This window comes from Zea mays, chromosome 1 (assembly GCF_902167145.1).
Source record: "Zea mays cultivar B73 chromosome 1, Zm-B73-REFERENCE-NAM-5.0, whole genome shotgun sequence".
NCBI classification, from domain to species: Eukaryota; Viridiplantae; Streptophyta; class Magnoliopsida; order Poales; family Poaceae; genus Zea; species Zea mays.
The window spans coordinates 235,228,738-235,251,013 of record NC_050096.1 but is presented as its reverse complement, the minus strand read 5'-3'; the positions used below and the strand labels follow the sequence as shown (position 1 = coordinate 235,251,013).

The 22,276-nt window shown below is 51.8% G+C and overlaps 2 protein-coding genes and 1 non-coding gene across 3 annotated transcripts; 2 read left to right on the top strand and 1 right to left on the bottom strand.

The window, feature by feature from the left end:
* The first annotated feature begins 16,151 nt into the window (after positions 1-16,151).
* Positions 16,152-17,422, top strand: LOC103643437 (uncharacterized). Its single transcript, XM_008666619.4, has 2 exons — positions 16,152-16,836; positions 16,967-17,422. The coding sequence occupies exons 1-2, from the start codon at positions 16,590-16,592 to the stop codon at positions 17,155-17,157; spliced, it is 438 nt and encodes a 145-aa protein (XP_008664841.1). The 5' UTR covers positions 16,152-16,589; the 3' UTR covers positions 17,158-17,422.
* Positions 17,423-17,857: 435 nt separating this feature from the next.
* Positions 17,858-21,811, bottom strand: LOC100284633 (uncharacterized). The gene is made up of 4 exons (NM_001157528.2): positions 21,540-21,811; positions 21,340-21,443; positions 19,745-19,822; positions 17,858-18,287 (listed from the first exon to the last, which is right to left on the bottom strand). Exons 1-4 carry the CDS (start codon positions 21,718-21,720, stop codon positions 18,198-18,200), a joined length of 453 nt encoding a protein of 150 aa, NP_001151000.1. The 5' UTR covers positions 21,721-21,811; the 3' UTR covers positions 17,858-18,197.
* Positions 21,812-21,886: 75 nt separating this feature from the next.
* TRNAT-UGU (transfer RNA threonine (anticodon UGU)) lies at positions 21,887-21,958 on the top strand. The gene has a single exon. It is a non-coding gene; the product is annotated as a tRNA-Thr (tRNA).
* Positions 21,959-22,276: the final 318 nt, after the last annotated feature.

Genomic DNA, 22,276 nt, shown 5'->3' with positions numbered 1-22,276 from the left:
TTGTTGTGGCGTGTAGGGAGAGGAGAACTCATGCTTGATGCCCTCCTCCTCAAGGAAGCCTTCAATTTGAGAGTTCTTGAACTCCGTCCCGTTGTCGCTTCTTATTTTCTTGATCCTTAAGCCGAACTCATTTTGAGCTCGTCTCAAGAATCCCTTTAAGGTTTCTTGGGTTTGAGATTTTTCCTGTAAAAAGAACACCCAAGTGAAGCGAGAATAATCATCCACAATAACAAGACAATACTTACTCCCGCCGATGCTTATGTAAGCAATCGGGCCGAATAGATCCATGTGGAGTAGCTCAAGCGGCCTGTCGGTCGTCATGATGTTCTTGTGTGGATGATGGACACCAACTTGCTTTCCAGCTTGGCAAGCGCTACAAATCCTGTCTTTCTCAAAATGAACATCGGTTAGTCCCAAAATGTGTTCTCCCTTCAGTAGTTTGTGAAGATTCTTCATTCCAACATGGGCTAGTCGACGGTGCCAGAGCCAACCCAAGTTAGTCTTAGCAATTAAGCATGTGTCGAGTTCAGCTCTTTCAAAATCTACTAAGTATAGCTGACCCTCTAACACACCCTTAAATGCTACTGAATCATCACTTCTTCTAAAGACAGTGACACCTATATCAGTAAAAAGACAGTTGTAGCCCATTTGACATAATTGGGAAACAGAAAGCAAGTTGTAATCTAATGAATCTACAAGAAAAACATTGGAAATAGAATGGTCAGGAGATATAGCAATTTTACCCAAACCTTTGACCAAACCTTGATTTCCATCCCCGAATGTGATAGCTCGTTGGGGATCTTTGTTTTTCTCATATGAGGAGAACATCCTTTTCTCCCCGGTCATGTGGTTTGTGCACCCGCTATCGAGTATCCAACTTGAGCCCCCGGATGCATAAACCTACAAAACAAATTTAGTTCTTGACTTTAGGTACCCAAACTGTTTTGGGTCCTTTGGCATTAGATACAAGAATTTTGGGTACCCAAACACAAGTCTTGGAGCCCTTGTGTTTGCCCCCAACAAATTTGGCAACTACTTTGCCGGATTTGCTAGTAAGCACATAAGATGCATCAAAAGTTTTAAATGAAATGGCATGATCATTTGATGCATTAGGAGTTTTCTTTGTAGGCAACTTGGCACGGGTTGGTTGCCTAGAGCTAGATGTCTCACCCTTATACATAAAAGCATGGTTAGGGCCAGAGTGAGACTTCCTAGAGTGAATTCTCCTAATTTTGCTCTCGGGATAACCGGCAGGGTACAAAATGTAACCCTCGTTATCCTGAGGCATGGGAGCCTTGCCTTTAACAAAGTTAGACAAGTTCTTAGGAGGGGCATTAATTTTGACATTGTCTCCCCTTTGGAAGCCAATGCCATCCTTGATGCCAGGGCGTCTCCCATTATAAAGCATGCTTCTAGCCAATTTAAATTTTTCATCTTCTAAGTCATGCTCTCTAATCTTAGCATTTAGTTGAGCTATGTGATCATTTTGTTTTTTAATTAAGTCAAGGTGATCATGGATAGCATCAACATTAATATCTCTACATCTAGTGCAAATAGAAACATGCTCAACATTAGATGTAGAGGGTTTGCAAGATTTAAGTTCTACAACCTTAGCATGCAACATTTCATTCTTAGTTCTAAGGTCGGAAATAGTAGCATTGCAAACATTAAAATCTTTAACCTTAGCAATTAAATTTTCATTCTCTAATCTAAGGCTAGCAAGAGATGCATTCAATTCATCAATCTTAGCAAGCAAGTCAACGTTATCATCTCTAAGATTGGTAATTGAAACATTACAAACATGTGAATCAACCTTAGCATTTAAAGTAGCGTTTTCATTTCTAAGGTTGTCAATTATCTCACGGCAAGTGCTTAGCTCACTAGACAGTTTTTCACATTTTTCAACTTGTAGAGCGTAAGCATTTTTAACCTTAACATGTTTCTTGTTTTCCTTGATTAGGAAGTCTTCTTGGGAGTCCAAGAGATCATCCTTTTCGTGGATAGCACTAATTAGCTCATTTAATTTTTCTTTTTGTTCCATGTTAAGGTTGGCAAAAAGAATACGCAAGTTATCCTCTTCATTTTTATCATCCTCATCACTAGATGTTTCATATTTAGTGGAGGACTTTGATTTTACCTTCTTTTTGCCGTCCTTGGCCATGAGGCACTTGTGGCCGACGTTGGGGAAGAGGAGGCCTTTGGTGACGGCGATGTTGGCGGCGTCCTCGTCGTCGGAGGAGTCGCTTGAGCTTTCGTCGGAGTCCCACTCCCGACAAACATGGGCATCGCCGCCCTTCTTCTTATAGTACTTCTTCCTTTCCTTCCTCTTGCCCTTCTTGTCGTTGTCCCTGTCACTATCACTTGATAATGGACATTTAGCAATAAAGTGACCGGGCTTACCACACTTGTAGCAAACCTTCTTGGAACGGGATTTGTAGTCCTTCCCCTTCCGTTGCTTGAGGATTTGCCGGAAGCTTTTGATGATTAGGGCCATCTCCTCGTTGTCGAGCTTGGAGGCGTCAATTGGTTGTCTGCTTGGTGTAGACTCCTCCTTCTTCTCCTCCGTTGCCTTGAAGGCCACGGGTTGCGCCTCGGATGTGGAAGGCTCATCAAGCTCGTTGATCTTCTTGGAGCCCTTAATCATGCATTCAAAACTAACAAAATTCCCGATGACTTCCTCGGGGGTCATTTGTGTATATCTAGGATTGCCACGAATTAATTGTACTTGAGTAGGGTTAAGGAAAATAAGGGCTCTCAGAATAACCTTAACCACTTCGTGGTCATCCCATTTTGTGCTCCCTAGGTTGCGCACTTGGTTCACCAAGGTCTTGAGCCGGTTGTACATGTCTTGTGGCTCCTCCCCTTGGCGAAGACGGAAGCGACCGAGCTCCCCCTCGATCGTTTCCCGCTTGGTGATCTTGGTGAGTTCATCACCCTCATGCGCCGTCTTGAGTAGGTCCCAAATCTCCTTGGCGTTCTTCAACCCTTGTACTTTGTTGTATTCCTCCTTGCTTAAAGAGGCAAGGAGAATGGTTTTGGCTTGAGAGTTGAAGTGCTCGATTTGGGCCACTTCGTCCGTGTCGTAGTCCTCATCCCCTACGGATGGTACCTGTACACCATACTCAACAATATCCCATAAACTTTTGTGGAGAGAGATTAGATGACATTGCATCAAATTACTCCACATAGCATAATCTTCACCATTAAAAGTTGGTGGTTTGCCTAATGGGACGGAAAGGAAAGGTGTATGTTTAGGAACGCGAGGGTAGCGTAGGGGGATCTTACTATACTTCTTACGCTCTTGGCGTTTAGAAGTGACGGACGCCGCGTCGGAGCCGGAGGTGGAGGTCGTTGAAGTGTCGGTCTCGTAGAAGACCACCTTCCTCATCCTTTTGTGCTTGTCCCCACTCCGATGCGGCTTGTGAGAAGATTTTTCCTTCTTCTCCTTATGGTGAGAAGAGGAAGATCTTTTCTCCTTCCGCTTGGAGGATTTCTTCTTCTTCTCTCTTCTCTTGGTGCGGGACTCTTCCGATGAAGATGAAGTGCTCCCTTGGCTTGTAGTGGGCTTGTCGTCGCCGGTCTCCATCTCCTTCTTGGCGTGATCTCCCGACATCACTTCGAGCGGTTAGGCTCTAATGAAGCACCAGGCTCTGATACCAATTGATAGTCGCCTAGAGGGGGGGGGGTGAATAGGGCGAAACTGAAATTTACAAAATAATCACAACTACAAGCCGGGTTAGCGTTAGAAGTATAAACGAGTCCGCGAGAGAGGGTGCAAAACAAATCGCAAGCGAATAAGTAAGTGAGACACGCGGATTTGTTTTACCAAGGTTCGGTTCTCGCAAACCTACTCCCCGTTGAGGAGGCCACAAAGGCCGGGTCTCTTTCAACCCTTCCCTCTCTCAAACGATCCACGGATCGAGTGAGCTTTCTTTTCTCAATCACTTGGAACACAAAGTTCCTACAAGGATCACCACAAGATTGGTGTCTCTTGTCTCAATTACAAGTGAGCTTGATCGCAATGAAAGAATCAAGAAAGCACGATTAAAAAGCCAAGCAACAAGAGCGACAAATGACACACGGATCACTTTCTCTCAAGCCACTAATCACTAATGATCTCTTATCTCAATAGTGAAACTTGGAGAGATGGAGGCTTTGAATGTGTCTTGGAATGGATTGCTAGCTCTTGTATTGAATGTTGAAGGTTGGAATGCTTGGATGAAGTGAATGGAGGTGGTTGGGGTTGTATTTATAGCCACCAACCACTTCCTAGCCGTTGGGCCTTTCTGCTGAGCGCGGACGGTCCGCCTTCCTGGTGCGGACGGTCCGCCCCTGTAGATCAACGGCTGAAGATGCAACGGTCAGCAGTAACGGCTATATCAACGGCTATATTGCATTTAATGCGACGTCAGATGTCAGACAGAGCTAGTCGCGGACGGTCCGCCCGCCTGGCCCGGACGGTCCGCGAGGCCGCTGAAATTCATTTCTCCGAACCCGTCACCTTCGGGTTTTTCGGTTCCTTACCGACCGGACGGTCCGCGCCTGAGGCCGGACGGTCCGCGCGAGGGCTCGGACGGTCTTCGCTTTTCCTCCGGACAGTCTGTAGTGGAAACTTGTGTTTTTGCATTGGTTCTGTCCGAGGGGTATCCCGATGTCGCGGACGGTCCGCCGCAAGAGCCCGGACGGTCCGCGCTTGGCCTGTTTTTCCAAAAAGCTTCTCCTGTCCGGAATAATCTACGGTATTCCGGACAGTCGAATTAGTATAGTTGTAGATGAACCTTTGGCACCTGTAGAACATGTAATCTAGAGCAAACTAGTTAGTCCAATTTATTTGAGTTGGGCGATTCAACCACCAAAACTATTTAGGAGCTAGGTGTAAGCCTAATTCCCTTTCAATATTGTTCTTTACCCCAGGGCTTCGTTTCGTATAACAATTCATGTATATTGCAAAAGCTTTTCGCATTTGGCTCTAAGCCCTGACTCTTCACAGCCCAGACGAAGATTCCCATCCTTATTATTGCTTCAGGAGTAAGTTGATGAAGGTAAACCTGATATATTTTTAGAACTTCTACCACAAATTTGCTTATAGGGAATCGTAGCCCAGCTTTTAAAAAGCTTCGGAAGATAACGACTTCATCATCTTCGGGAGTCGGCACAGTTCTTTCTCCGGCATCTGCTCTCACAATGGACATATCTCGAAAATATCTCCCCCTCATGTTTTCAAGGTGACTTTGCCCAATAGTTGATTTTCCAAAGACTGAATGGCTTGGTCGCCATGGTCGATCTTCGAAATCTTCACCCCCACTGTCTGCATCATAACTGTCACTATCACCAGTATCTTCAGATAAACCTTCTAAAATCTCCCTTGTAATCTTCTCCGTATTCGTATTTGCTATTGACTCAAGAAAGCCCAGATGCATCTCTTCAGAAAGGCTCAGCTTCATCTCGGCAACAACCTTCTTCTCCTCAGACATCCCTTCGGAATTCCTGCTTCTCGCTTCCGAAGCTTAAAACTAGGGAAGCAACCAAATATTTGTGGGCAAAAAACTATTTGAGCAGGCAAAACAGATGGCAAGAGAGCGTGCCAAATAAATTGTCGTGAGCCCCTATTTATACGCCCATTATGTCGAAAACTGGAGGGTCCCGCTTGTCAAAGACTGTTGCTATTCTAGCAAAGGGAAGGTGTTTTTTCGGACCTTCGGCTCAAAGCCTTCGTCCATGTCGCAATATAAATTTATCATTCCAGCAAATTAATATTGCGAGGGGCTACTGTTGGGGGCCTTCGGCTTCCGAAGGTCCTCAAAAAACGTGATTTAACAATGTTTTCTAAGTATACGAGCAGGTATCTTCGGAATCAGGAATCAGGTCGCGGGTATACAGAAGCATGGTCAAGATGAAGCTTGACTGGGACGGTGATCATGACGAAGGATAAGATGATCATGAAGCTATATGCAGGAGAGCTTCGGCATCACGGCAGGAAGGGGAAACCGACTTAAAGATGAAAAGCCAAACTAGACCTCGAAGAATTACTATAGGGTTATTGATAAATACAAAGGGCATTATTGTAATTTTGCATGGGCTGCGACCCGTGCCTATAAATAGGTGAACAGTATCCCTGTACTGTTCACGTTGACTTGGCATTCACTTTTGCATCACGCTTGTACTCTCTTCCTCCAAGCCGAAGGTACATTTGTAATTTATTCTTGTCCAAACAATTAATGAAAACAGAAATAAATTAATATTAATGTTTATAATAATTGTGTCACTTTCTATATTTTGTTTGAATATTCTCCATTTTTTATGATCATGAGGGTATGCCCTTCATGACCTTCGTCCTAAATTCGTTACGTCCGAAGGGAAATAATGATTTAAAGGACGAAGGGTCTTTGATATTTAACATTTTGTGTTGCCTTGTTCTTGATTCATAGCATTTGAGAACAAGTCCCCAACAGGCCCCTCCCAGGGGGCGTGAGCTTGTGCCGCCCTCGGGCGTCTTGTCGCAGCCGAAGCACCAGGTCGCCCACCTGGAGGTCTCGGGACCGGACCCCTCGGGCGTGGTAGCGTCGCATGGACTGCTGGTACCGCGCCGAGTGCAGTAAGGCCCTGTCCCGAGCCTCTTCCAGCTGGTCCAGCGAGTCTTCTCGACTAGCTTGGTTGCTTTGGTCGGCATAGGCCCTTGTCCTCGGGGAGGCGTATTCCAGGTCTGTGGGCAGGACGGCCTCGGCCCCGTAGACTAAAAAGAACGGCGTGAAGCCCGTGGCTCGGCTCGGTGTTGTCCTCAGGCTCCAAACCACCGAGGGGAGTTCCTTCATCCATCGCTTGCCGAACTTGTTGAGGTCGTTGTAGATCCGAGGCTTGAGCCCTTGTAGAATCATGCCGTTGGCACGCTCTACTTGCCCATTCGTCATGGGATGAGCCACGGCGGCCCAGTCCACCCGGATGTGGTGATCCTCGCAGAAGTCCAGGAACTTTCTGCCGGTGAACTGGGTGTCGTTGTCGGTGATGATGGAGTTCGGGACCCCGAAACGATGGATGATGTTGGTGAAGAACGCCACCGCCTGCTCGGACCTGATGCTGTTTAGGGGTCGGACCTCGACCCGCTTGGAGAATTTGTCGATGGCGACCAACAGGTGCGTGTAGCCCCCGGGTGCCTTCTGCAAGGGGCCGACGAGGTCCAGACCCCATACAGCAAAAGGCCAGGTGATGGGTATCGTCTGTAGAGCCTGAGCGGGCAGGTGGGTCTGCCTTGCGTAGAACTGACACCCTTCGCAGGTGCGGACAATTTTAGTGGCGTCGGCCACCGCCGTCGGCCAGTAGAAGCCTTGTCGGAAAGCATTCCCGACAAGGGCTCGAGGCACCGCGTGATGGCCGCAAGCCCCCGAGTGTATCTCTCGCAGGAGTTCCTGACCTTCGGCGACGAAGATGCATCGCTGGAGGATGCCAGAGGGGCTGCGATGGTAGAGCTCCTTCTCATCTCCCAGCAAGACGAACGACTTGGCGCGCCGCGCCACCCGCCGAGCTTCGGCTCGGTCGGAGGGTAGCTCTCCTTGGTGGAGATATTGCAGGTACGGGGTCTGCCAGTTTTGATCAGGCGTGACCCCGCTTTGCTCCCCCCCGACGCGCAGCGTCTCGCCCTCAGGGGCCGAGGGTACCTCGGGCCGAACCAAGGGTGCCTCGGACTGTGCCGAGGGTACCTCGGGCTGGGCCGAGGGTGCCTCAGGCTCGGGCGTGTCGTCGATCTTGACGGAGGGTTGATGCAGGTCTCGGGAGAAGACGTCCGGGGGAACCGTTGTTTGCCCCGAGGCTATTTTAGCCAGCTCATCTGCGGTCTCGTTGTAGCGCCGGGCGATGTGGTTGAGCTCGAGCCCATAGAACTTGTCTTACAGGCGCCGAACCTCATCGCAGTAGGCCTCCATCTTCGGGTCACGGCAGTGGGAGTTCTTCATGACTTGGTCGATGACGAGCTGCGAGTCACCACGAGCGTCGAGGCGTCGGACCCCTAGCTCGATGGCGATCTGTAACCCGTTGACCAGAGCCTCGTACTCGGCCACATTGTTGGACGCCGGGAAATGGAGGCGTAGCACATAGCGTAGGTGCTTCCCGAGGGGCGAGATGAAGAGTAGGCCTGCGCCGGCTCCTGTCTTCATCAGCGACCCATCGAAGAACATGGTCCAGAGCTCCGGCTGGATCGGAGCTGTTGGGAGCTGAGTGTCGACCCATTTAGCTACGAAGTCCGCCAAGACCTGGGACTTGATGGCCTTCCGAGGAGCGAACGAGATTGTCTCGCCCATGATTTCCACCGCCCACTTTGCAATCCTACCCGAGGCCTCCCGGCACTGGATGATCTCCCCCAGGGGGGAAGGATGACACCACAGTTACCGGATGAGACTCGAAGTAGTGTCGCAGCTTCCGCCGCGTTAGGATCACCGCGTATAGCAGCTTCTGAACTTGTGGGTAGTGGATCTTGGTTTCGGACAGTACCTCGCTAACGAAGTAGACTGGCCTCTGAACGGGCAATGTATGCCCCTCTTCTTGCCTCTCGACCACAATCGCGACGCTAACCACCTGAGTGGTCGCGGTGACGTAGACCAAGAGGGCTTCTCCGGCAGTCGGGGGCACCAAGATAGGCGCCTTCGTGAGGAGCGCCTTCAGGTTCCCGAGGGCTTCCTCGGCCTCAGGGGTCCAACTGAAGCACTCGGCCTTCCTCAAGAGGCGGTACAGAGGTAAACCTCTTTCGCCGAGGCGTGAGATGAAGCGGCTCAGAGCCGCGAGACATCCCATGACCCTCTGTACGCCTTTCAAGTCCTTGATGGGCCCCATGCTGGTGATGGCTGCAATCTTCTCCGGGTTGGCTTCGATGCCCCGCTCGGAGACGATGAACCCCAAGAGCATGCCTCGGGGCACCCCGAAGACACACTTTTTGGGATTGAGCTTGACGCCCTTTGCCTTGAGACATCGGAATGTCACTTCAAGGTCGGAAAGGAGGTCGGAGGCTTTCCTCGTCTTGACTACGATGTCATCGACGTAGGCCTCGACCGTGCGGCCAATGTGTTCGCCGAACACATGGTTCATGCACCGCTGGTACGTCGCGCCCGCATTCCTCAAGCCGAACGGCATGGTGACATAGCAGTACATGCCAAAGGGTGTGATGAAAGGAGTTGCGAGCTGGTCGGACTCTTTCATCCTGATTTGGTGATACCCTGAGTAGGCATCGAGGAAAGACAGGGTTTCGCACCCAGCAGTGGAATCCACGATTTGATCGATGCGAGGCAAAGGGTAGGGAACCTTCGGACATGCCTTGTTTAGACCAGTGTAGTCTACACACATCCGCCATTTCCCCCCTTTCTTTCTCACAAGCATAGGGTTGGCAAGCCATTCGAGATGGAATACCTCTTTGATGAACCCTGCCGCCATTAGCTTGTGGATCTCCTCGCCTATGGCTCTGCGCTTCTCCTCGTCGAATCGGCGCAGAGGCTGCTTGACGGGTCGGGCTCTGGCTCGGATGTCCAGCGAGTGCTCGGCGACATCCCTCGGTATGTCGGGCATGTCCAAGGGACTCCACGCGAAGACGTCGGAGTTCGCGCGGAGAAAGTCGACGAGCACTGCTTCCTATTTGGGATCGAGCCCGGAGCCGATCCGGATCTGCTTGGAGGCGTCGCTGCTGGGGTCGAGGGGGACGGCCTTAACCGTCTCCGCTGGCTCAAAGTTGCCAGCATGACGCTTCATGTCTGGCACCTCCTTAGAGAGGCTCTCCAGGTCAGCGATGAGGGCCTCGGACTCGGCGAGGGCCTCGGCGTACTCCACGCACTCCACGTCGCATTCGAATGTGTGTTTGTACGTGGGGCCGACGGTGATGACCCCGTTGGGGCCCGGCATCTTGAGCTTCAGGTAGGTGTAGTTGGAGACGGCCATGAACTTCACGTAGCATGGCCTCCCCAGTACCGCGTGGTAGGTTCCTCGGAACCCGACCACCTCGAACGTCAGGGTCTCCCTTCGGAAGTTGGAGGGTGTTCCGAAGCAGACGGGAAGGTCGAGTTGTCCGAGGGGCTGTATGCGCTTCCCGGGGATGATCCCATGGAAAGGCGCAGCGCCTGCCCGGACCGAGGACAGATCGACACGCAGGAGCCCGAGGGTCTCGGCGTAGATGATGTTGAGGCTGCTGCCTCCGTCCATGAGGACCTTGGTGAGCCTGACGTCGCCGATGATGGGGTCGACGACGAGCGGGTATTTCCCCGGGCTCGGCACATGGTCGGGGTGGTCGGCTTGGTCGAAGGTGATGGGCTTGTCGGACCAGTCTAGGTAGACTGGCGCCGCCACCTTCACCAAACAGACCTCCCGGCGCTCTTGCTGGCGGTGCCGAGCCGAGTCGTTTGCCGCTTGCCCACCGTAGATCATGAAGCAGTAGCGGACCTCGGGGAACTCTCCTGCCTGGTGATCTTCCTTGTTGTCGTCGTCGCGGGCCCTGCCACCCTCCGCGGGTGGCCCGGCCCTGTGGAAGTGGCGCCGAAGCATGACGCACTCCTCAAGGGTGTGCTTGATGGGCCCCTGGTGATAGGGGCACGACTCCTTGAGCATCTTGTCGAAGAGGTTGGCTCCTCCGGGGGGTTTTCGAGGGTTCTTGTACTCGGCGGCGGCGACAAGGTCCGCGTCGGCGGCGTCGCGTTTCGCTTGCGACTTCTTCTTGCCCTTCTTCTTGGCGCCGCGCTGAGTTGACGCCTCGAGGGCATCTTCCGATGGGCGGCCCTGGGGCTGCTTGTCCTTTCGGAAGATAGCCTCGACCGCCTCCTGGCCGGAGGCGAACTTGGTGGCGATGTCCATCAGCTCGCTCGCCCTTGTGGGGGTCTTGCGACCCAGCTTGCTCACCAGGTCGCGACAGGTGGTGCCAGCGAGGAACGCGCCGATGACATCCGAGTCGGTGATGTTGGGCAGCTCGGTGCGCTGCTTCGAGAATCGCCGGATGTAGTCCCGGAGAGACTCTCCCGGCTGCTGTCGGCAGCTTCGGAGGTCCCAGGAATTTCCAAGGCGCACGTACGTGCCCTAGAAATTGCCAGCGAAAGCCTAGACTAGGTCGTCCCAGTTGGAGATCTGCCCCGGAGGCAGGTGCTCTAACCAGGCGCGGGCGGTGTCGGAGAGAAACAGGGGGAGGTTACGGATGATGAGGTTGTCATCGTCCGTTCCACCCAGCTGGCAGGCCAGACGGTAGTCCGCGAGCCACAGTTCCAGTCTCGTCTCCCCCGAGTACTTTGTGATAGTAGTCGGGGGTCGGAACCGGGTCGGGAACGGCGCCCGTCGTATGGCCCGGGTGAAGGCCTGCGGACCGGGTGGCTCGGGCGAGGGACTCCGATCCTCCCCGCTGTCGTAGCGTCCCCCACGCCTGGGGTGGTAGCCTCGGTGCACCCTCTCGTCGAGGTGGGCCCGACGGTCGCGGTGATGGTGCTCGTTGCCGAGGCGACCCGGGGCCGCAGGCGCTGTGTTGCGCGTGCGCCCGGTGTGGACCGAGGCTTCCCGCATGAATCGGGAAGTCGCGGCATGAGGTTTCGAGGGGTACCCTGCCTTCGGGAGGCGGAGCTCTCGGTCCGTCGGACCGCGGCGCCTTCCAGGAGATTCTTGAGCTCTCCCTGGATTCGCCGCCCCTCGGTGGTTGATGGCTCCGGCATCACGCGGAGGAGCATTGCTGCTGCTGCCAGGTTCTGGCCAACCCCACTGGATGCGGGCGGCGGCCTGACCCTGACATCGTCGGCGATGCGGTGCTGGAAGCCCTGGGGTAGATGACGTATTTCTCCGGCCGGAGGTTGGCCCGCCCATGCCTGCCCGACGTCCCGACGGATCGGCTCAAGCGCTCCTGCTCCCTTGTCGAGCCTGGCCTGCACCCCGCAGATTTGCTCGAGCTGTGGGTCATGGCCCCCCGCCTGAACGGGGACCACAGCTAGCTCCCGTGGGATGTCAACGCGAGACACCGGCCTAGGGAGATCACCGTCCTCCGGCATGCCGAGATGGTTGCCTTCGGAGGGACCCCCTAGATCGACGTGGAAGCATTCGCGACTTGGGCCGCAGTCCTCGTCGCCGAGGCTACGGCTACCGTCAGAACAGTCGGAAAGGCAGTAGTCGCATGCGGTCATGAAGTCCCGCATGGCACTGGGGTTGCCAAGTCCAGAGAAATCCCAACAGAAGCTGGGCTCGTCGTCTTCCTCAGACCCAGAGGGCCCGTAGGTCGAGACGTCCGTCAGCCGGTCCCAAGGTGATCGCATACGAAACCCGAGAGGGTTTGGACTCGCCTCTACGAGAGCGCCCGCCAAAGCGAAGCCGCTAGGCGGGTCGAGGCTGAATCCGAAAGACGTGGGATGGGAATCAGTCGGTACCTCTTGGTCGACGGGCGGTGATGAAGTCACGTCGGGGACTGACTGCACCGTCGTCTTAGGTACGAGGGTGACACCCAGCAAGCCTTCCGTGAGCGTGCTGGCGTCGTCCGTTTGCTTGGGATTGGCGTGTCGCGGGGAGATAGCGCTTGTCTTCGTCTCAAGCGCGAGGTCGATGCCCAGCGCACCCCCCGTTGAGGTGCTGGCGCTGTCGACTCGCTCGACAACCGACGAGGCGCTGCCTCCTGCTTGGCCTTGGTTGCCCCGCCTTCTCCTCCGTTGGCGGGGGAGGGGACGGGGCGAGCTCGAATGTTGTTCTTCCACCACGCGGGGAAGATGTCGTCGATTCCGCCACCGGCGGGCGGGCTGTCGACCGCCATTGTCGCTGTCGCACGGCGGTGGAAGGAGTATCATGTCGTAGCTGCCGTCGAGAGACATGAACTCAAGACTCCCGAAACGGAGCACCGTCACGGGTTGGAGAGGTTGCTGGAGACTGCCCATCTGGAGCTTGACGGGAAGCTGTTCGTCAACACGCAGCAGGCCCCTACCTGGCGCGCCAACTGTCGGCGTTTCGAGACCGGGGGGTCCCTAAGCCGACGAGTGAATGTCGCCGCGTGCCCCAGCCCAGATGGGTCGACGCGAGGCCGAGCGCGAAGGGGGGAAGTGAGGTGGCCGGAGATGGGCGTGAGAGAGGTGGAAATCCCGCGGCCTTCGTGTTCGTCCCGCGCCCAAGTCGGGTGCGCTTGCAGTAGGGGGTTACAAGCGTCCACGCGGGAGAGGGAGCGAGCGGCCTCACGCGAGCGCCTGTCTCGTCCTCGTCCCTGCGCGGCCAACCCTCTCTAAGAGGGCCCTGGTCCTTCCTTTTATAGGCGTAAGGAGAGGATCCAGGTGTACAATGGGGGGTATAGCAGAGTGCTACGTGTCTAGCGGAGGAGAGCTAGCGCCCTAAGTACATGCCGTCGTGGCAGCCGGAGAGGTTTTGGCACCCAGTTGGTGTGATGTCGTGGCCGTCGGAGGAGTGCTGGAGCCTAGCGGAGGGACAGCTGTCGGAGCTGTTGAGTCCTTGCTGACGTCCTCTTGCTTCCGTAAGGGGGCTGAGAGCCGTCGTCGTCATAGAGTATGCGGGGCGCCATCATTGCCTATCTGGCGGAGCGAGCCAGATGGGACGCCGGTCTTGTTCCCCGTGGCCCGAGTCAGCTCGGGGTAGGGTGATGATGGCGCCTCCTGTTGACGTGGCTGGTCTGCGCCCTAGGTTGGGCGATGTGGAAGCTCCTCCGAAGCCGAGGTCGAGTCTGTCTTCCGTGGCCGAGGTCGAGTCCGAGCCCCTGGTTCGAGCGAGGCGGAGACCGTGGGCTGAGGCCAGGGCGGAGTCCGAGCCCTGGGGTCGGGCGAAGCGGAGTTCATCGTCTTCTGGGGCTGAGCCCGAGTCCGAGCCCTGGGGTCGGGCGAAGCGGAGTTCGTCGTCTTCTGGGGCTGAGCCCGAGTCCGAGCCCTGGGGTCGGGCGAAGCGGAGTTCGTCGTCTTCTGGGGCTGAGCCCGAGTCCGAGCCCTGGGGTCGGGCGAAGCGGAGTTCGTCGTCTTCTGGGGCTGAGCCTGAGTCCGAGCCCTGGGTCGGGCGGAGCGGAGTTCGCCGGCTTCCGGGGCTTAGCCCGAGTCCGAGCCCTGGGTCGGGCGGAGTGGAGTTCGTCGTCTTCCGGGGCTTAGCCCGAGTCCGAGCCCTAGGTCGGGCGGAGCGGAGTTCGCCGTCTTCCGGGGCTTAGCCCGAGTCCGAGCCTTGGGTCGGGCGGAGCGGAGTTCGCCGTCTTCCGGGGCTTAGCCCGAGTCCGAGCCTTGGGTCGGGCGGAGCGGAGTTCGCCGTCTTCTGGGGCTTAGCCCGAGTCCGAGCCCTCGGTCGGGCGAAGCGGAGCTTCCTATGGTGCCTGCGGCCGGGCCTGACTGCCTGTCAGCCTCACTCTGTCAAGTGGCACCGCAGTCGGAGCGGCGCAGGCGGCGCTGTCTTTCTGTCAGGCCGGTCAGTGGAGCGGCGAAGTGACGGCGGTCACTTCGGCTCTGTCGGCTGGGGGGCGCGCGTCAGGATAAAGGTGTCAGGCCACCTTTGCATTAAATGCTCCTGCGATTTGGTTGGTCGGTGCGGCGATTTGGTCAGGGTTGCTTCTTGGCGAAGACAGGGCCTCGGGCGAGCCGGAAATATGTTCGCCGCTGTAGGGGGGCCTCGGGCGAGACGGAGATCCTCCGGGGTCGGCTGCCCTTGTCCGAGGCTAGGCTCGGGCGAGGCGTGATCGAGTCCCTCGAATGGACTGATTTCTGACTTAATCGCACTCATCAGGCCTTTGCAGCTTTATGCTGATGGGGGTTACCAGCTGAGAATTAGGAGCCTTGAGGGTACCCCTAATTATGGTCACCGACAATAGTCAATATAGCTAGTGTCCTCTTGGTCCTTCTTAAGTTCTCGTGCAAATTATGAAGAGCAATAATAGGTAAGAAAACATAAATAAGATTTATAAAGGTTTCAAACGATTCTAAACTATATACCATTAGATAGCTCTTGATTTTAGAAAAATATTAAAATTAGTTTCATATTTTTCTAAGCTAAGATAAATTTATTATAAATTTATAAAGATCAGTTCAGATTTAATATTTTTTTCTAAAAAAAATACCGAATTTATTACCGACGGTAAAATACCGAATAAAAACGGTAATTTCTGAAAACGGTCGGAAGAGGCCTAAACCATTTTTTATTCTAATTTTTCTACCGATTCTGTTTTCGTATTTTCGGTAACAGTTTCCGTTTCCGTTTAGACCTGAATTTCGGTAAAACTTCGAAAACGATTCCCATTATTCGAAAATTATAGTTTCCGTTTTCACCGCTACCCGCAGGTTTCGGGGTCGGGGCTGACATGTCTGCCTTGGTGAGTACCGAGTCCGGATCGAGTTTCTTAGTTTGGGTTACGGATGCGGGTGCACGGATACTCCACCTAGCCCCAACCTAAACCTATTCCATTGCAATCCACCATTCTCATGTGGCCCCACCCTAACTCTTGATCGAACATTCTACCCAAACAATCTGATCTGACCTTACAGAAAAAAAATCTGGCTCAACCCGAGCCGACTAATACAACAGATGGGTATGGGTCATAATTTTTGACCCGCAGTAATTAACACGGCCCATTTTTTTTACCAAAAACCCGAGCCAAGCTGGAAAAAATCGGACCCAACCTATTAAAAACCGACCCAAAGCCAAAACTCGACCTAACATGAAAAAACTAACCCAACCTAGCCCGACATTAAACACGGATTTCTGATACGGTGCTACATAGCCTACAACCTAACCTTAACTTGACCCAAATCAGATACGACCCGACGTTTGCTGCCTACCCCTACTCGTTCCATGAGTTCTCTGGAGCCGGCGCAGAAGCCACCAGGTACGCTGATCCAATCCAGACCCAAAAAACCGACCCGAATTAAATAAGGGTTTGTTCGGTTATTCCTACGTCACATGGATCGGATGAGATTAGAAAATTTTAGTAGATATTTTGACTTACTATAAATTTAAACTCACTCAATCCCCTCCAATCCATATAAATAGAGATAAGACGGAGGCTTAAAGAAGACACAGACCAACCCGACGGGTAGGATACAAACAGTACTAAATGGCACGACCTACCCTTAACGTTTGCTGCCTACCCCTACACTCGTTCCTTGAGTTCTCTGGAGCCGTCGCAGAAGCCACCAGGTACGCACCACGCCCAAGCCCCGAAAGAAGACGCAGACCAGGACTGGAAAAGCCGCGGGAACCAAGGCCCGAAGAGGGGTGGTGCAGTGGTGCGCACCGCGCTCTGCATCCCGGTCCCCGTGTGAGCGGGCGCGGCGCCCGACAAGACCCGCGAGCGTTCCAACTTCCACTCGCCCCGTCCCCGTGCCCCCGTGCGCTCTGCTCACTGCCCAGCCGCAGGCCGGAGCGCGCAGCGCGGCCTCGGTAGGGTCGGTCGACTGGTCGACAGGTCGAGTCAGGTAGGCTCCTGTCAAATCAAATCAAACACCGCTCGCCGGTCGCCGCCGCCCGCGTCAATCGATACAGCATCGATCGAACATCCGTCCCACGCATTCGATTTTCCTCCTGCACCGCGCGTGGCGTCGATCCGTGCCCGTGGATACCCGTTGCCTGCCGCTGCCTCTGCGCCTCGCCGTGCCGTGCGTGCAGTGCGCACCGGTGGCCGCGCTCGGCGAGGGAGAATGGCGTCGGCGAGCCGCTGGGCGTGGATGGCGGAGGTGGCGGGGGAGGAGCTGGCGAAGCTGGAGGCGGCGCACCCGGGCCGCTTCGGCCCGCTCAAGGCCGAGCTCGAGCGCTTCGTCGCCGACCCCGCCTTGGACGAGGCCGCGTTCCCGCTCGTCTCACCCCGCGCCGACGCCGCTGATACCACTCCGGCCGCCTCGTTCCATTCCGCTGCTCCTTCGCGCACGGTGCCCGTGTGCACCCAAGGTTCGTCCTCCACGTTTCTATGCCATGTCAACTTCTGTCCCCGTCCCGGGTGCCAAGCCAATGCATGATGCAGCCATCAGCCACTACCCGGCCGCCCACTCAGCACTCACCTTGCGAGGAACTTTTGCAGAGTCGTCGACCCGGAAGAGAAAGCCGCGCGGCAGCGTGCGGGAGCGGGAGGAGGGGAAGCGGAGACGGCGGGCGAGCACGCCGCCGGGAGGGACGAAGGACAGGGCACTCATGGCCATCGAGCGCGCCCAGCGATGCCTAGAGAGGATCCGCGCCGTCAAACAGAGTTTGCTTGCCGCCTGGATCCACTGATGGGGGGAATGCAATGCAAGGGTGGAGAGACGAGAGCAGGAAGAAGGAACGTTTCTGGCGACGGCATGAGGACCAAAGGAAACACCTTTTATCGATCGAGGGCCCTTTTTTTACCTGATAGTACTAGGTACAACTTGGTTACCAGCATATGGTCAGTTTATATATTTTCGGGCCACAAGATATGTAATACTTTATATCCTTTTTGAGTATGATAGATTCACCATCATCAACACAAAAATGAGAAGGACATAAGCTTAGATACCTACTAATCAGACCTCTCTTAGCCCTCCATTCTCGTTTGGTTCTTAGCGAGGGTTCTAGATTGCTGGTGTCTAGTTCATCTCTTTGTCTGCACTTACCATTGGATGAGTCCTTTTAGTGTTGGATCTTCTACCTTCGTCTGAACCTCAAAGAGTCATCTCCTTCATGTCCCTCTACTTGTATGACCAAGGAAGGAGAGAGTTACAAGTCTCCCAGGTAGCGGGCTCTATCCAGCTTGGTGGTGAGGCGCGGTATATAATAATACACTCCAGCGAGCGCCTGGTGCTCCCCATCCTTGCCGCGCGCTGTGTTCCTCGGTGAGGAGCAGACGACCACTGTTATAGCTTTGCAAATTCGCTTGCTATCAGGGAACCATACAGGCAAGAGCTCTCGTGCATCTGACAACAATACCGCCGAACGTTGTAGTACTCATAGAGCGTCACCATCCAAAAATCACCTGAAACAACCCGTGCTAATTTCACACGAAATGCAACAGCCTGCACCTACTATAATAGAGCAATGCTTGGTACAATGGTACCACCCCCATCGGCCAGACCTACAATGGAAGTATGGAACGATGATTGGTCCCACCCATACAAGCTCATGAAAGTTCCACGGGCTGCTAGCAGTAGGAACAAAATTAAACCATTCAAAGAGTGTGCTGTGCGACAGAAGATGCCAAAGAATACAATCTACGCTGCTGCGTGACTCCAACTTCAAAATTACTAAATGATGTTTGATACAACATAGGTAGAAGAGACGAGGTGTGCATCCAGCTCTCATGAACTTGGGCCCGGTGACGCTTGCCTCAGCTTGGCTTGTAGTAGCAAACCCATATCGTCTGCTATGGCTTTCTTTTTCGTAGCCACCTACACACACACACATGAAGCGTACAACGTTCATCTTCTTAGACAGATCATTCTACTACTGCACGTTCAGGATTTAATTGCATTGAAAATAACAAATACGCAACTTGTCAGTATCACCCATAAGCACTGCTTCGTTAACCCAAAATATATCGAGGCACCCGAGGAGTTATGTGTGGTATCATTCTGTCTCAAGGACAGGGGATAGGTTCAGTAAATGTGAATCTAATATAGAAAAAAAATGTAAGTTTGTAAGCTCAATCGTCATATAATAATTTATGTCGCTACTGTTTCAGGAAAGAAAAAAAAGTAAAAACAATCCCGTTTTAGTTTCCTTTGTTTATTTCCTTGTTCAAAAGTCCTCTTAGACTATCTCCAGCAGCTTACAAATCCTTCTTCCATCTCATCTCCTATTTCAGACTCTGCGAACAGTGCGGTCTACATGCAATGGGTAATCTGCTAGACACGGTCTTAGTAAGATTGTAAGACACAGATACCTCTGCCATAAACTAGGTTCTTAACAAGAATGCACAGGATGGAATTACCTAATGTGGCTACGGGAAGATAGTAATACCATGCAGAAAAAGCCTTCAACATCTTATAGCAAAGAGTTAAGGTCTATATGCAATTTTAAAACGTGGTTGAATACAATTCAGAATCTATAACAGACCCAGCATGTACATGTAAGAGATACCTTTTATAACACATAAAAATGATTCAAAAGCATCATTGCCAATTTTTCATGGTGAATACCATATGGACACATTGGATGGATGACAATACAATGGCCCGTGTATTACAGACTGAAATTCCAAGTGGCCATCAAGGCTGGTGAAAGAGTTTGTTCTGAGATAACCCAACATATATCAGTATGTCAAGAGAAGTAAAATCACGAAAGGGCCTCTACCTGAGTTGCTTAGGTGGTCTGAGTAGCACTGCTCAAGTCCTAGGTTTGACTCTCCGTGGGAGCGAATTTTAGGATATGGTTAAAAAAAATCAGGTCTAAGGCCTGACCCGGTCACGGTCGTTCTTGTGTGGCCTACGGTACCGCTATATATGGATGGGGCAGGGGTTCGGGGTTTTCTCGACCTGGGGGGGGGGGGGGGGTACGGCCTTCTTTTTAATATAATACCGTGGGGACGGTCTTACCCCCGCAGGTCGAGTTTTTAGAAAAGTAAAATCAAGGATCCGAGGATGTAGAATCTTGGCAAGGTAGTTAGAAAATTTATAATAATACAGCATTTACTTTGAATCTCATGTCAACAATATTTTATAGCAAAGAAACTAGAGCCATTCATCTTCAAATAAGTATAATGATATCCATATAATTAGTGCTGTCATCAGTAAAGACTAAAGAGTAACTCATGTAGCAAATACGAAATAAAGCATTAGCTCATCCAGAATCCAGAGGGAAAGAAATGACAATATATACAAGAGCAGAGCAATCAGCAAGAACGTACCTCAACCAATTCATCAAAATTTGACTTCAATAAATTAATTTTCCTTTCACAGTATTCTTTCCCCTGAGCCATGGTTTTCTGCGCAGCAAAAAACAGAAACATTTGAGTAGGCATACTGTATTACTGTTTAATCACGATAGTGCATCGTCTAAGTCTAAGTGCGTGTGCTCGGTGCTATCAATCTGCGAACTGGTGCCATGGAGTTGAAGAAATTTCATCGCTCACGCGCTTTTCCTTCGCCTGCCTCTCACCGGCAATCTGCAACGCCTAAGCCGCCCCTGGCTGGTTGCAGACGCTGCTGGCCTGGCTACTGGTTGGTTGTGATTAGGGTGGGGCTGGGTGCAAGTTTTTCAACCCATCACGTGTTTTTCGACCCTTCGCCTTTTTTGAGGAAGATATTATTGACAACTATAGGAGGAATGCAAAACCTTTGCTATCTACTCATTTTGGTGAGTTGGAATAAGAATTTACTGATTTAGGGATTATTCTTCTAGGAGAAATTTGGGACTCCAAACATTACACTTCAAACTCTTGCGATTTGTAAGGTTGACTCAAAACATGTGACACTTGATTTCAATGACATTTTCTGTATTTCTCCTCTTTTATCTAATCTCTCCTTGTATTTAGCACCTGAAATGATATTTTTGTGATAGTGATATGTGAAGGCTTTATTTTGTAAACTCGTGATTTATTTGATATCAGATGGAACTTGTTTAGATCAAAATTATGATTTTACGGGATGAACTTGTTTAATCTAAATTCATGAATTTGCGAGATGAATTCATTTGTGCTTCTTATTGTGTGGTATGCCCAGAATTTTTATCTATTATGTGTTACTGGATATTGCCCAGAATTTTTGCGGCAGCCAGAAAGCCTGCCTGCCCAGGCGGCAAACAGGAAGCCCAAGTGCCCAGTACATATATAAGTATGCAGGTGCAAAAGGACAGAAGAGCAAAAGTGTCCTTTCAGGTGCTAATACAAGGAGAGAGATTAGAAAAGAAAGAAAATACAGACAATGACATTGAAATCAAGTGTCACATGTTATGAGTCCTTTTTTGTGAAGTCAGCGTTATGGCAAAAGTACAAAGCACGATGTTTGAAGTCCCAAATATCCAAATTTCTCCTTCTAGCTCTTGGAAATGCTGAGTGAAGAAATCATAAGAAGATTACAAGGCTAATAACTGTAGCTTCTCTGTCTGAAAGGCTGACCAAAACTTAGCAACCAACCTTTTTCCTTCTGTAAGTATCAATATTCAGTTTCAATTTGATAATGTGATGTCTGTTATTCAGTCATCGAGTATACGTAGGGGTGGTAATGGATCATGATCCAAATGTTTCTTCACAAATTGCTAGGGCTCTAAATTATTTTTAGTTCAAAAATGAATAGAATTAGGGCCTGATCCTAACCCGATACGATCCTTACATTTTATAGTGTAAAATTTAGAGTCCATTGTCACCCCTAAGTATACGAGAATGCCACCGGTGTTTTTGATACAATAAGAAACTTTAGTGGTTGAAATCCACATTACAATCTAGATAAGTTTTCTAGCTAATATATCAGTCATGTATAAAACAACTACAACAAGCCAGGTTACCTCGATGAAGTAACCGGTGCCGACATCGACGAGGACCTTCTCCGCGTCGTCCAGTGAACCGGGAACGTAGAGGGACGCCGTAAGCGGCACGAGCATCTTCTTCCCTGCACACCCACCATCGACGCGAAGGGTTAGCCATCAATCGGCCGCCGGAAAGGAAGAGGAAACGAAACGAGCGACGCGGGTACGAAGTTACGTGCCTTGGGGGCGGAGGGATAGGTCCTGGAGCGCGGCGGAGGCGTTCTCGAGTCGGGTGGCGGCGGTGCGGATCTTGGTGAGGCTGTCCTGGAGGAGGTTGACCTCCAGATCCGTCTGCTCCTTGAGCCCCTTGAGCTGCTCCACGCTCAGCTTGTCCAGCTCGATCCGTGCAGGGCTCGCCATGGATATCGCCTTTGCTAGCTACGGCGCCAAGGCAGGAGTGGCGGCGGGTGTAAACGCGGAGGGAGGACGGAGGAGTAACGAGAGAGACGCGGGCGGTGGGTTGTACACTATAGTAAAAAATCTGAAAAATACATATATATCCTACACAAAGACGTAAATCACAATTGCCCCTATAGCTCAGTGGTAGAGCGTCAGTCTTGTAAACTGAAGGTCTGTAGTTCGATCCTGCATGGGGGCATATTTTATTTTTTGGTTTTCTAGTCTTCATTTCTGATTATAATTTTAAATTCCAGAATCGCAACTTCCTAGTCATTTCGGACCTGTTTGGATCCAGTTTTCAAAATCCAAATCGATCTTTTTTTCCCAAGACACACAATATTATTCCTAAGTAATGAAGGGAACGCGAACTCGTGAAGAATGATATCATGTGAAAGATCCAATCGCGAACTAAAAAAACGCTTTGCCAAGATTATTCACAAGAACTAAAAACGATTTTGTCAGGATTTTTTTCTCTAGACTCATACCGAGTAGCACTACATTTTCTATCATACTTTTT